At 37.2% G+C, this 13,897-nt stretch overlaps 1 protein-coding gene across 7 annotated transcripts in view; it reads right to left on the bottom strand.

The window, feature by feature from the left end:
* TCF12 (transcription factor 12) overlaps nt 1-13,897 on the bottom strand; it is a 370,294-nt gene that overhangs the window by 81,999 nt on the left and 274,398 nt on the right. For all 7 annotated transcript variants that reach the window (XM_039468699.2, XM_039468700.2, XM_039468695.2 and 4 more), the window contains one exon: nt 11,724-11,776. In XM_039468699.2, the coding sequence (XP_039324633.1) occupies nt 11,724-11,776 (53 nt within the window). The remainder of the gene's footprint in view (nt 1-11,723; nt 11,777-13,897) is intronic.

The following is a 13,897-nucleotide window of genomic DNA, read 5'->3' as shown; positions in this document are numbered from 1 at the left end:
GTGAGACCTGCCTGGGCATCATGGTGAAACCCTGTCTTTACAAAAAATACAAAAAAAGTTGTTTTTTTTTTTTTTTCCCCTGAAAGGACAAAGTTATCTTTTGACTATAAGAATCTTGAAGGCATGGTCCATATTTTATTCACATTTAAATTCCTAAAGTGTAAAACAGTTTTTAATTCACAATAAGGACTTAGTATATATTTACTGATTTTGACAGAAGGGATTTATATTCTCCTCACTGGGAATCTACTAGATGGAGCCCATAGTAGTAGCTAAAAATTTTTCTAATTCTCATTTAAGTTACTGATTTTTGAAATTTTAAAATATCTTTTGTAATACTGGAAAAGATACTGAAAACCATGATTTTAAATAATGTTGAGTGTGACTGTTTATAAAATTAACAAGCTCAAGTCAGACAACTTTCAGTTTTCTTAGTTATTATTATTTTTGTCATGGTTGTGCTGTTGTTTCGATCTTAATGCCCAGACTGGAGTGCAATAGCGCAATCTTGATCTTGGCTCACCGCAACCTCCTCCTCCCAGGTTCAAGTGATTCTTCTGCCTCAGCCTCCCAAGTAGAAGTAGCTGGGATTACAGGCATGCTGTACCAGGCCCAGCTAATTTTCATATTTTTAGTAGAGATGGGGTTTCACCATGTTGGTCAGGCCAGTCTCAAACTCCTGACTTTAAGCAATTCGCCCGCCTCAGCCTTTCCAAGTGCTGGGATTACAGGTGTGAGCCACCACACCCAGCCTATTTATTATTAATACTAGCCTCCGAGGAGCAAAAAAGGAAACTATGTAAGAACCATATAAAATTTACTTAAATTCATAGAGATTAACATTGAAAAAAATGAATTTTATAGGGATGAAAGATATTCTTAATTTTTGTATGAAGGTTTTATGTTTAGACCAGAAACATGTCACACAATTCAAAAGAATCTGTTTCACAGCCATACTTGTGTTGGAACCGATTCCCAAGGTGCTGCTAGCAACTATCTTTAACTTTAGGTTCTTCTGAAGTTTTTCTTGTTTTTTTGGAGACAGGATCTCATTCTGTCATCCAGGATGGAGTGTAGGGGTGCAATAACAGCTCACTACAACTTGAACCTCTGAGGTTTAAGTCATCGGTCCAACCCTGGCCTCCAGAGTGAATAGCTAGTACTACAGGCATACACCACCATGCACAGCTAATGTTTTTTTCTTTGTCTTTGTTGTTGTTGTTGTTTTTTTTTTGTAGAGACGGTCTTGCTATGTTGCCTAGGCTGGTCTTGAACTTCTAGGCTCAAGTGCTCTTCCCATCTTGGCCTCCCAAGCTGCTGGGCAGATGGGCCAGCTTTAGGTTCTATAATAGAGTTGGACCAGGAAAGAAGGTGGTGACTAGAATAAATATATCTAAGTTAAAAATTTTATTAGGGTTGTTTATATCAAAGTCAAACTATTTAAATACAAACGACTGGAATTTAAATCTAATTGTTTCCTATAACCATTTATTAATATATCTATTCACAGGCTGCTTTTGATGTCCCGCATATTATTAACTAACATGACACTTAAACCCTAGAAAAGTAAAAACACTGTAGCACCCACTCTACAAATTGAGGTTTTACCAGTATCCTAGTTAGGAATATTTTAGAATAGGGCAAATAATGGTCCCGGAAAGTGTCTGTCAGTATAATAAACCCAGGGCCTTAAGAAAATGATAAAGGGACTAAAAAACACAGGTAATGAGGCTGGGTGTGGTGGTTTTCCCAGAACTTTGGGAGGCCGACGTGAGCAGATCGCTTGAGGCCAGAATTTCAAGACCAGCCTGGCCAACATAGTGAAACCTGTCTCTACTAAAAATACAACGATTAGCCGGGCAAGGGGCCATGCACCTGTAATCACAGCTACTCGAGAGGCTAAGGCAGGAAAATAGCTTGAACTCGGGAAGGAGGTTGCAACGAGTCAAGATTGCGCCACTGCACTCTAGCCTGGGCAAAAGAGTGAGACTCCGTCTCAAAAAAAAGCAAAAAGAACTTGATAATGGATCTTAATAAAACCAAGGAACAGGCCTAAGAAGTCTTTAATTTTATTTTTAACTCTTTAGGTCTGTTTTTCACTGGAACTACATTTATGAAGAAGGTATATACTTTAGACATATACTTGTTTTCTTTAAATCTAGTGCAGCTTGGGAAACTTTGGTTTGTGGGTCAAATGTGGCCCATCATCTATTTTCTTAAGTGAAGTTTTACTGCAATATAGCCATGCCCATGTGCTATGTATCATTTGTGGGTGCTCTTGTGCTACAAGAGCAAAGTTCAGGAGCTGCACCAGAGACAACTGGCCCACAAAATCAAATATATTTACTATATACCCTCATCTAATGCATTGAGGAAGAGTGGAAATACAGGCTATTACAAAGATGTAAGTTGGTTCTAGCACATTCTACATAAAACGTATTTTCTGGAACCAAATTATTTTTGAAAACTGATAAAATGTTGGCACATTACAAATATTGGATTAGGTAGTAAACAATTATAGATAATAAAAAGATAAAACCCTTGAATGGTCAGTACTTTAAAATGTCTTTGAAATTTATTAAATTAATATAAACATAAGAGAGAAATTAGAAACCACCCTGAGACTAGCAATGTTTTTATAATGCTTAGAAGTTTAACTACAAATGTAGCTATAGAGCATACATTACAGTCCTTGAATAAGATATAAGTACAACAAATAACTTTTCAAAACAAAATCATTACAAAGGGAGTATTAGTGTAAGCAAATTACTCTGGATGTAAATGCCTTTCCTAACTTAGAAAGAAATCTAGAGCCCCAAACAGCCGTGGTGATAAAAACGTGAATTTCCTAATCTAATCCTTCTTTCTTATACTTGAAAAAAAAAATCCTTAATCATATTAGGTAAAAATTAAAGCCAAAAAAATATATATATAATGTTTCTACTAATGCTGAACACCTGACAGTGGCCTTAAACTCTAAAAGCATTTACATAATTAAACTATATATCCGTTAAAAAATCATGAGTTATATAAACACACATATTAAAACCATACAAGTTACACACACACACACACACATACACAGACACACACACACACACACACACACACACACACACACAAACTGATTTGTGAAGTCTCAAAGATCTTACCAGTAGCCAGAGTTCAGTAAAACTTAAAAGCTACCTGTAAATAAAATGTAGCCAGGTTCTTCTTTTAAAAAAAAGAATAGAAAAGTGAGAAAATAACAAATAACAAGTAAGAGTGTATATAGCCATATCAGTATAAACAATCGGATCCACAGGATTCACTCACTGGTTACTCTTCCTTTTGCTTTTTGGTTTGAAATTACATCAAAGACATTACTGACTTCTCACAAAAATGAACATCTTAGAACTACACATTAAAGACTGTTAATTCTGACACTGTTCTAAACAGTGGTTACTGTAGGCATAAACAGTGGCTACTCCTTATTAATGGATGAAGAAAATCTTTCATTCAATGAGCAAACTGAATATAAATTTGGAATAGGGTAATATAGTTATGTATTTTACATACTAAGATTTTTCTGCTAGTCTGACCTATAAGGACAGATAATGAATAAGCCACTTTTGAAATGTTCGATCACAGTAGCCTTCAAATACAGATACCTTATCTAACAGTCCCAAATAAGAAACTCTTAAGTACATATAGTTGCTGTGTGTCCTCTGTGCTGTTTGCCAAAGGAACTAATCAAATACCTATTCTAACTCATGTTCAAGATCTGGAGGGTTTACTCATGAAGTTCAGCAGAAACAAGTACTTCATGTAAATACAATTTATTCTAGAATCAGTAGATTTCTTGCTGGTCTTAAGGGCCTTAGATAATTGTCTGTTTACTGATTGATGACTGACTGACTGAGACAGGGTCTCACTGTTTCCCAGGCTGGAGGGCAGTGGCGTGATCCCAGCTCACTGCAATTTCAACCTCCAAGGTTCAAGCAATCCTCTCCCAGAACAGCTGGGACTATAGGCACACACCACCATGCCAGCTAATTTTTGTATTTCTTTGTAGAGACCGGGTTTCATTATGTTGGCTAGGCTGGTCTCAAATTCCTGGGCTCAGGCAACCTGCCTGCCACAGCCTCCCCAAGTTTTGGGATTATAGATGTAAGCCACTGCATCTGGCTGGGCTGGATAATTGTCTATAAACACTCTATGTTATCTTGGCTTCCTGCTGACTTCCATAGGATGCTACTGAGAGAGTATTCTTCTTGCTGCTTATCTTATTTTCATGGATAAAACTGGAGGTGTCAACTTCTCTATAGTCCTAACCCTCAACCTTTTTCTTACTAGTTCAGATGGCTAGCAAGCTCTTAAATCATAGTTTTATAATTATTCATTTCCACCTGCCCCAGGAAGTTGTCATCACTTTCCTATTAAAAAAAATTTGGCTAGGCGCAGTGGCTCAAGCCTGTAATCCCAGCACTTTGGGAGGCCAAGGCGGATGGATCACGAGGTCAAGAGATCGAGACCATCCTGGTCAACATGGTGAAACCCCGTCTCTACTAAAAATACAAAAAATTAGCTGGGCATGGTGGCGCATGCCTGTAATCCTAGCTACTCAGGAGGCTGAGGCAGGAGAATTGCCTGAACCCAGGGGGCGGAGGTTGCGGCCGAGATTGCGCCATTGCACTCCAGCCTGGGTAACAAGGGCGAAACTCCGTCTCAAAAAAAAAAAAAAAAAAAAAAAAATCTTCAGTATTTTTTTCTTTTGAATATTCTTAGTCTATTTAGTATGTACACAAGCATGCTAGACTATCAGACGTGGTCTAGCAGTCTTCATGGTTTTGGGAACACCTCAGATGTTTCCAACTGTCTCATAAGGTATCCCTAAATTTTCAAATTTAATATAACAAATGACTCAAAGTTCACTTTTTTTTTTAAAAAGCCATTCCCAACAAAATGAAATTCCATAAAAATTTTAAGAGAAAGAAAGGAATCACTTTCTTACCTTTTTTTTTTTTCTTTTTTTTTTTTTGGAGATAGAATATTGGCTCTGTCACCGAGGCTGGAGTACAGTAGTGAAATCATGGCTCACTGCAGCCTTGAACTCTGAGGGTCAAGAGATACTCCTGCCTTAGCCTCCCAAGTAGGTGAGATTACGGGCACATACCACCATAACAGGCCAATTAAAAAATTTTTTTGGTATAGACACGGTCTCACTACATGGCCTAGGCTGGTCTCAAGCTCCTGAATTCAAGGGATAATCCTACGCTGGCCTCCCAAAGCACTGGGATTACAGGAGTCACTATGCCTGGCCCCATCACTTTCTAAATTAGTCAATGACTATGCCTGGCCCCATCACTTTCTAAATTAGTCAATGACTAATTCAAAGGACACTGAATTCTGTATCTGTCTGCATCAAACCAACAAAAAGTAGAGTCTATGCTGCTTTGATTCATGCCAGAAACAATGAAGTTCCCTTATGTCGGTGGAAAAGAGTTAGCAACCAAAAAAAATTTTTTTTGAGACACAGTCTTGCTCTGTCGCCCAGACTGGAGTGCAGTAGAGTGAACATGGCAGGCTCAAGTGATCCTCCCACCTTAGCCTCCCAATAGATGGAACCACAGGGGGTGCCAATCACATCTGGCTAATTTTTTTGCAGTGACAGGGTCTTACTAGGTTGCTCAGGCTGGTCTTGAACTCTTGGGCTCAAGTGATCCTCCTGCTTTGGGGATTACACTTACCATGCCTCGACGAAGTATTTTTCTTGATGGGGCAAATTACACTTTGAGAGTTTAACCAAGAAATTTCAGTAAACCTTTTATGGGAATGTATACATACACACTTCAAAACAACATACAAAAGATAGCACGACATTTGATGAAGAAACAAATAATCATGTCATCAGGCTATGCATTGGACTGCAAACAAGTTATATTCAAAACCTGTAAGACACATCATTTTGATGCAGAGTTAATATTTGATATGCAAAGACACTTTCAAACGCTATAGAACAAGAATACAACTTTAGGTATTTGGGTCTAGGAAGGCATTTCAAATCTCTCTAGGTATTTACTTCCCTTGTGGAAAGACTTTTTCTGCTGCATCTTGCTTCTTACTTCAGAATTCTGTATCTACTGCAGCATATAAAAGAAAATGATCTATGTTTGGAAACACTAATACCAACTTAAGAAATAAAAAATAAAGAACAAAGAAACCTTTATCCAGGTGAGAAATGCTTCAAAGGGCCATAAAGATGTTCAACCAATGATTTAAAAAAGGGAAAAAAAAAGCTAAGACTCTGGAGAGTTAAGACAAAAATAATTAGAATCAATTTTCTAGGGGCAGCCAGAATTGATTCATCAAGTTTTCCTTCCTTTCATAGACTGTTTTTCTGCAAGTGAATGCTTTCTTAACAACAATAGGAGCTACAATTTACCATGTAGTAATTAGATGCCAGACACATACATTACATACGCAAGTGGAGATAACATGATAATGTTTTATTTTACTATAATATTTATCCTTTCTTGTCTCTTCAAACTTTTTCTTTTGTTTGCTTTTCAACAAAATTTGGTAAAAATGAAATGCTAAACTTCTTTAAATTTCAGACTATAGTGGTATAAACTAGATACAATAAAGAAGGAACATTTACTCTGAGTATCTAGACTACACCATGCACATAGTAGGTACTTATTACTCTCACAGTAACATGAGATAGGCATTATCAATCCCCTTTACAAACAGAAACTGGAGGTTCCGAGAACTTAAAAGCAACTTCTCCAAGGTTATAAAATAAAAAGCTGAGGCATATAACAATTATTTGCTTAATTGGAAAGTCTGTGGTATCCTACTACTGTAGGTCCTTAAACAACAAAGCCAAATAAAAATAAATTCGATCAGTAAAAAAAAAACCTGACAGAAGAAATTTATGTTTCAATTTAATATACCAAGCAAAACATTTTCTGAATAAACTAAGGTATTAAAGGATCAGATTTTAACACTCAAAAAAAATGGTCTTTGACATTAAATTAAGTTGTTATTTTGGCAACTTAATTTATGGTCTTTGAGTCTTATATTTTCTTATTTGAAGGTAGGGAATATTAGGTATAGAGTTGTTTGGCAAAAGGCTGAAGATTAGGATATGGGTAATGGTTAACCAAGTTCCTCACACATGAAGTCTTGTACCACTAAAACAGACACTGAGGCTGTAAAGGACCCTAACAAATAAGTTACAAATGTTTCTCCTTTTTTTCCACCACAAATTACCAGGAAAAAGTCCTGCCCCAAATCCCCACCCAAGGCTTCAAACTTCCCCTTAACTTTATATCTTAGTAAAGATCTGATATAGGTGAAAAACAGCTGATGCACATTCAAAGAACAAACACAAGAGTTGGCAGTTAGAAAATGGGAAGGGAGGTTTAAGGACCCTAAAAGGGAAGGAAAACACCCAGCAAAGTACCACCCACACCTTTGGAAACTCCCAGATAAAACTTTAACAATTATAAATGCCTTCCATTATCACTTGGCCAGAATAGTTGAGGTGTTTATCCAGGGTAGAATGATATGACAACTTGTCCCTTCTCATATCTATACTGATTTTATGTGTTCCCCACTCAATCCATCTCCAGAGTCGGAGAGTGGGTCTGCTACAGGAAAATTACAAAGGTTGCAACTTGTATAGAACCTAGTAATACTGTACTTTTAGATGTGACCTCAACATGTGTTAGTTTTTTCACACTTCCATGCCTTTTACCTGTCTAGTCCATTCTCTCCTTCTCTAACAGATGAACTGCTACACATCTTTCCAGACACATCTCAAATGTCAACTCTTCCTGAAGCCACCACAATAGGGTTAGTTCTCCCTACCATTTGTCACCAGAGCACTTGGAACCCACCCTTGTATTTGCTTCAATGCAATATAATTAATTTCCTGAATGCTTGTTTCTAAGACAGTGAGGTCCCCAAAGACAATGATGGTGTTTGTGTTATGTTTGAATTCTTAATGTCCAAGCATTATTCTACTGTTGCTGCTACAAAAGTCCACTTTGCCCAATCTTAATCTGTCTAGAGAAGCAAGTGGGGAATCTCACGTGATTAAAAAACATTACTTCTTCATGAGGAGGAAGAAAACTGTGCTCACTATTCTTTTTGGTTATTTACTGAACATACCAGTTTTAAAATCATTAATTACGAAGCATTTTAGACCTGAAAGAAACTTCACATTTCCCACTCCAAACTTCCTAAGGACTAATTGACTAGTCTAATGCTATACAACCAATCAGCAATTGAGCTGGGCAGATTTGGGTGAACCATTCACTTAATGTTACTGACTGTATTGCTCCAATGATGTTTAATACACTCTAATTAGACTTCATCCACAAACAAGTTACTATTCGGTTGTTCTGCAGAGAGGAGCAGAGAAGTTGAGGTATGCACTTATGATACCTAAATATAAATCACAGTTTACAAAAAAAAGCTCTCTAATTAATGCTAGATGATCAAATTATATAGATTATCAATGCTTTGCATGCTAAGTAACCCTGCCTATTATTTTTTGTATCAGTATAAGTATGAGCAATGATACTAACCTAGTGTTTTCACTGTTTCTTTAGAAAAAGTAATATATATTTTACAGATTAAAGATAGAATGAACAAGTAGCAAACTGATGAAATCTGAATGTTACTGCCAAATTTCCAGTATAATTTAGAAAGTATAATATTGAAGTTATCATAAAATAAAATATACATGGTAAATTTTCATTTTTATACTCAATTTTTCTTACAATTTGCATGTCAAAGGTTTGTAGTTTGCATATTTCTCAATAAAAGCTCTGAAATAGGAAATCACAACTTAAAATTCCATTTTAGATACTGAGAAGGTAAACAAAATAACCTTAAGTGTTCTCAGGACTTATTTTGTCATTATTCATTAAACTATCTTCTTTAAAAATCTTTTCAGTTAATTCTAGCAGTGGGAAAAGTATCTGTATTTAAGGTTTTTCTGCTTTCTTTTTTAAATAGTTGAGATTTCAGCTGGGTGTGGTGTCTCATGCTTACAATCCCAGCACTGTGGGAGGCTGTGGCAGGAGGAGCACAGAGCCCAGGAGCTTGAGACCACCTTCGGCTGGAGACAGACTCCCTCTTCTCTCCCAGCCACCCCCGCCCCACCCCCCCAAAAAAAAAGCCAGCTGTGGTAGCCCACCCTTGTAGTCCCAGCTACTTGGGAGGCTGAGGTGGGAGGGTCGCTTGAGCCAGGGAGGTCAAGGCTGCAGTTGGCAGTGATTGTTTCATTGCACTCTAACCTGGGTAACAGAGTGAGATCCTGTCTCAAAAAAACCAAACCAAACCAACCCAAACCAAACCAAAACAAAAAGGCTCCGAGGTTTCAACATAGCATTTAATCCAAAACATAATTTCAATTAATTAAAATGAATATATTGGCTGGACGCAGTGGCTCACGTCTGTTAATTCCAGCACTCTGGGAGGCCAAGGTGGGCAGATCACTAGGACAAGAGATCGAGACCGTCTTGGCCAACATCATGAAACCCCGTCTCTACTAAAACTACAAAAATTAGCTGGGTATGGTGGCACGCACCTGTAGTTCCAGCTACTAGGGAGGCTGACACAGGAGAACTGCTTGAACCCAGGAGTTAGAGGTTGCAGTGAGTCAAGATCGCGCCACTGCACTCCAGTCTGCCGACACAGCAAGACCTTGTCTCAATACAAATAAATGAATGAATGAATTTATTATCTATATATCCTTAATAACATTTAATGTATACTAATATAACTAGTAAAATACAATATAAAAGTAGGCTTGGCTTGCAAAATTTCCTAATGGTTCTCAAAGAAATCAAGGTTTCATCAAAATTCAATGACTTGTTCAGATACCTGAGACAATACAGAGAACTAACCACCTCCAAGTAATGAATACTATTATGATTACAAATGTAAGGAACGCTGGTGACCTCCACCGTCTACTTTCTTTCCAGGCTGTTACATCCATTTTGCCCACTGCTTTAAAAATCAAAGAACTATGGAACACTGAAAATACACTGTTTCTTAATGTCAGGTTAAGAAATGAGATGAATTTTTCATTCACTAATCTGTTTTTTTAACCTGTATAGTTCTTCTAAATATTAATGTGTAATTTAACTTTCACTGCTCTCATTGAATTATAGTTAACAAATTACAAGAAAATTGCACTGTTACATGTTTTAGCAGTTCTGTCAGTTTTAATATGATTTCTGTTAATTTAACAGAAATCATCTGTTACACTGTTGAACCACCTACCCCTGCACAGCACACAACTGTTAAAATGTAAATTGTCCAACTATTTTTAGCTGCTGCTGAAAAAAAATTCCTGTCTTCGGGACTAATGATTTGAGGCATTGTGTTCATTTTGTTTATCAAGCAGCTATTCAGCCTCTAGTGGGCCCAAGTGCTTATGCAAGCAAAAGCTTTTAAGAATGCCTGCAGCTGCAATCCAACCTTCCAGGTAGGCTGCAGGTTCAGAGCACAGCTGCCCTAGGCGTCATAAACTCGGATCCATCTGGAACTGAGTTTCAAAGAGGATTTCAAATTCGACTTTTCATGTATCACACAGAAGAGAAGGCGGGGGAGAACACAGAAAAGACGGAAGGCAAACAACCAAAAAGATGGTATCTCTACTTTAGCCTTAATAAAAAATAAAAAGCTCAGACCCTGCTGCTCCTTCTAGATTACTACTTGCCAAGTCGGATATTCCATTCAGTCCATACTTCGATGAGCTGACTCATCCGGCAGCACCTGCGTCCATGTGTTAAGTACTGCCAAATAAAAGCCCAACATCCATTTACACAACAAAAAGATGTACCCTACAAGGCACCGAGGCCTCAATCCAACAGCCTCCCTCCCCATTTGTTCTACGCAAAGGGAGAAGAAAAAAAAAACTGCCTTTTTGCACCAGAGGTTTAAAAATTGCAGGTGGATTTATCATGTAGGTTCATTTACAAATACTTTTACTTCTTTAAAGAACAAAGTATATTTAATAGCACAGTCGCCCTACAGTATTAAATTATCATGGCCATTAATGATTGTTCCACCAAACCTTTCCAACCTTCTTCATCAAAGCCCTTTATTCTCAAAGGATACATTTTTGAGGAAAGAGGGATCAACAAACTAGTTGCTTGAAAGCTTTCCTGATACTAGGCTGAAGTTAGGAAAGGCTTAATGAAGGCTTTAAAACCCACAAGGGCTTCACAATGAACATCTGACTTGGTGATGTATGCATATTAATAACCTCAGTCCTACTGAGGCAAGCTGAGCCAAACATGTACTCCGAATCTTAATGTCTCTAGCTCCATTGGGATTATTACAAATGTAAATTTCTAAGATTTTCAGCTATTAATCTCTGTCTGTCCTCCTGTTCAGCAACATAATGACTAATTAAACATCAAAAGACCTGTATAGGAGATCATCTTTGACAGCTACTGACCTAGTCCTCTTCCCAAGAGGAGAATTCAAATGACAGGGACACAGAATAAGAGCAGATGAGTAAGCTACAAATCATTGCAGAGAAATCTAAAAACCAAATATTAAATGTGGATTTACCTCAATCAATGATTTTGTTAAGCACTGAACAATTACTATGTAACGTATGCCTACTGGCATCAATCAAATATACCCTTGTAGCAAGGAAATACTGAACACCTTAAAACAGTTTACCATCAAGTTAAAAAAAAATATGTACTTACAGAAGAAGGCAAACCAGGAGGCACCTTTCTGACTTTTTTTGCTTGCAAAGGATCTGCACATGGAAAACAGTACATTTCATCAGCACATTATACTGAAAAAAATAATCAGACTTCAAATGAACAGAACTTTTTCCCCTAGTGTCTTTCTTGTTTTCCAATATTTGGGAGTTAAGCACCAAATACAGTATTGGGGGCCTCCTTTCTTTTAACTAATCCCAGTAAAAAACAGGTTCTGTAAATAAAGTGATACCTTCTGAAAATACAAATCCCATAAATTTGGGAAGATGACAGCAAATGAACCAATACAAGAAAGAAAACAACAAACTGGTAAATGTATGAGAGAAGGGAATGAACATTTCTTAAGAAACTGTTCTGCCGTGTGCAGTGGTTCACGCCTGTAATCCCAGCACTTTGGGAGGCCAAGGCAGGTGGATCACCTGAGGTCAGGAGGTTGAGACCAGCCTGGCCAACAGGGTGAAATCCCATCTCTACTAAAAATAGAAAAAAATAAGCTGGGCATGGTGGCGGGCACCTGTAATCCCAGCTACGCAGGAGGCTGGGGCAGGAGAATCGCTTGAACCTGGGAGACAGAGGTTACAATGAGCCAAGATTGTACTAGTCCAGGCAACATGAGCGAAACTCCATCTCAAAAAAAAAAAAAAAAAAAAAAAGCTGTTCTGTGCCACGTACTATACTAAGGACTTTCCAGTTTCATTTGCAGAGGGGCACTTAGTGCAACAGGTCATGTTAATAATATGACTCTCTAGCAGAATCATGTCTAGTATCTGCATTACATTGAGAATTAGGCTTAAAACTATATTTTAACAACTGAAAGCTAATGCTATGCCATAATTTGTTAAAAATTTGAAATAAAGGAATAAAATTAAGGTTACAATAATGTCGAGATATATGAACTACTAAATATGAGCATCAACATATGCAATATAATTCAGTATTAAGCACATTTACTTTCAACATTATGTGGCTTCAACCACAACTACATCATTAATTATAATTTGACCCTGAATGTTTATATTTATTTCCAGGAAATAATTTGACAGAGAAAGTATATTTCTAAGATAGAATTTATCAATATAAATGAAAACATGAGTATTTTATATGTTAATCTGTCTCGTGATGTAATTTTACTTATCTCTAAAATATAATAAAACCTGTTCATCTTATTTACTATAAAACAAAGTGATAAACTCAGCGTTCCAGGTTTATACAAATAATGGCTCAAATTCAGGATTTTCTGAGTGGCTCATTATTAGGAAGAGAGAACACATGAGGAAGCTGATGTAAAGTTTATACTTTATACTTCTGAAAGCTGTAAACACGAGAATTAAACAATCACAGCACAATCTTTCCTCAGTATCAGTGGGACTGGTTTCAGGATCCCCAAGGATACAAAAATCCACAGATGTTCAAGTCCTTTAAATGAAATGATGTAGTATTTGAATACAATCTATATACATCCTCTTATATGCTTTAAATCATCTCCATATTATTATGTATAATACCTATTATCATGTAAATGCTATGTAAATAATTATATATATTGTTTAGGGAATAACAAGGAAAAAATAAGTCTATACATGTTCAAGACAGACGCAATCACCCACAGATGAGAAACGTATGGATGCAGAGGTGGCCTCAAGTGATCCTGTGACCTTGGCCTCCCAAAGTGCTGGGATTATATTTTCCTGGGCCATAAATGACACCATAGAATAAGACACTGAATAAAGGAATGAAATTAAGGTTATAATAATGCCAAGATATGATACATGAACTATTAAATATGGCCATTGACACAGGCAATGTTATTCAAGCACCCACCTATATTTCAGAGACAGGATCTTGCTCTGTTGGCCAGACTGGAATGTGGCAGTATGAGCATAGCTCACTGTAGCCTTGAATTCCTGGGTTCAAGCAATTCCCCTGCCTTAGTCTCCTGAGTAGCTAGACTTCAGCTGTGTGCCACTGTACCCAGCTAATTTTAAAAAGTTTTAATTTTTTAATCAGTGTTTTGCTATGTTGCCCAGGCTAGTTTTGAACTCCTGGCCCCAAGTGACCCTTTGGCCTTGGCCTTCCAAAGTGCTAGTATTAGAGGCATAAGCCACCATGCCTGGTGTCAGTTTAACCCACTTAAATTTGGGCTGGGAATTCTCTAC

Source organism: Saimiri boliviensis, chromosome 2, assembly GCF_048565385.1.
Source record: "Saimiri boliviensis isolate mSaiBol1 chromosome 2, mSaiBol1.pri, whole genome shotgun sequence".
Classification (NCBI taxonomy): domain Eukaryota; kingdom Metazoa; phylum Chordata; class Mammalia; order Primates; family Cebidae; genus Saimiri; species Saimiri boliviensis.
The sequence above is the reverse complement of the archived record's forward strand: the minus strand, read 5'-3'. Positions and strand labels throughout refer to the sequence as shown.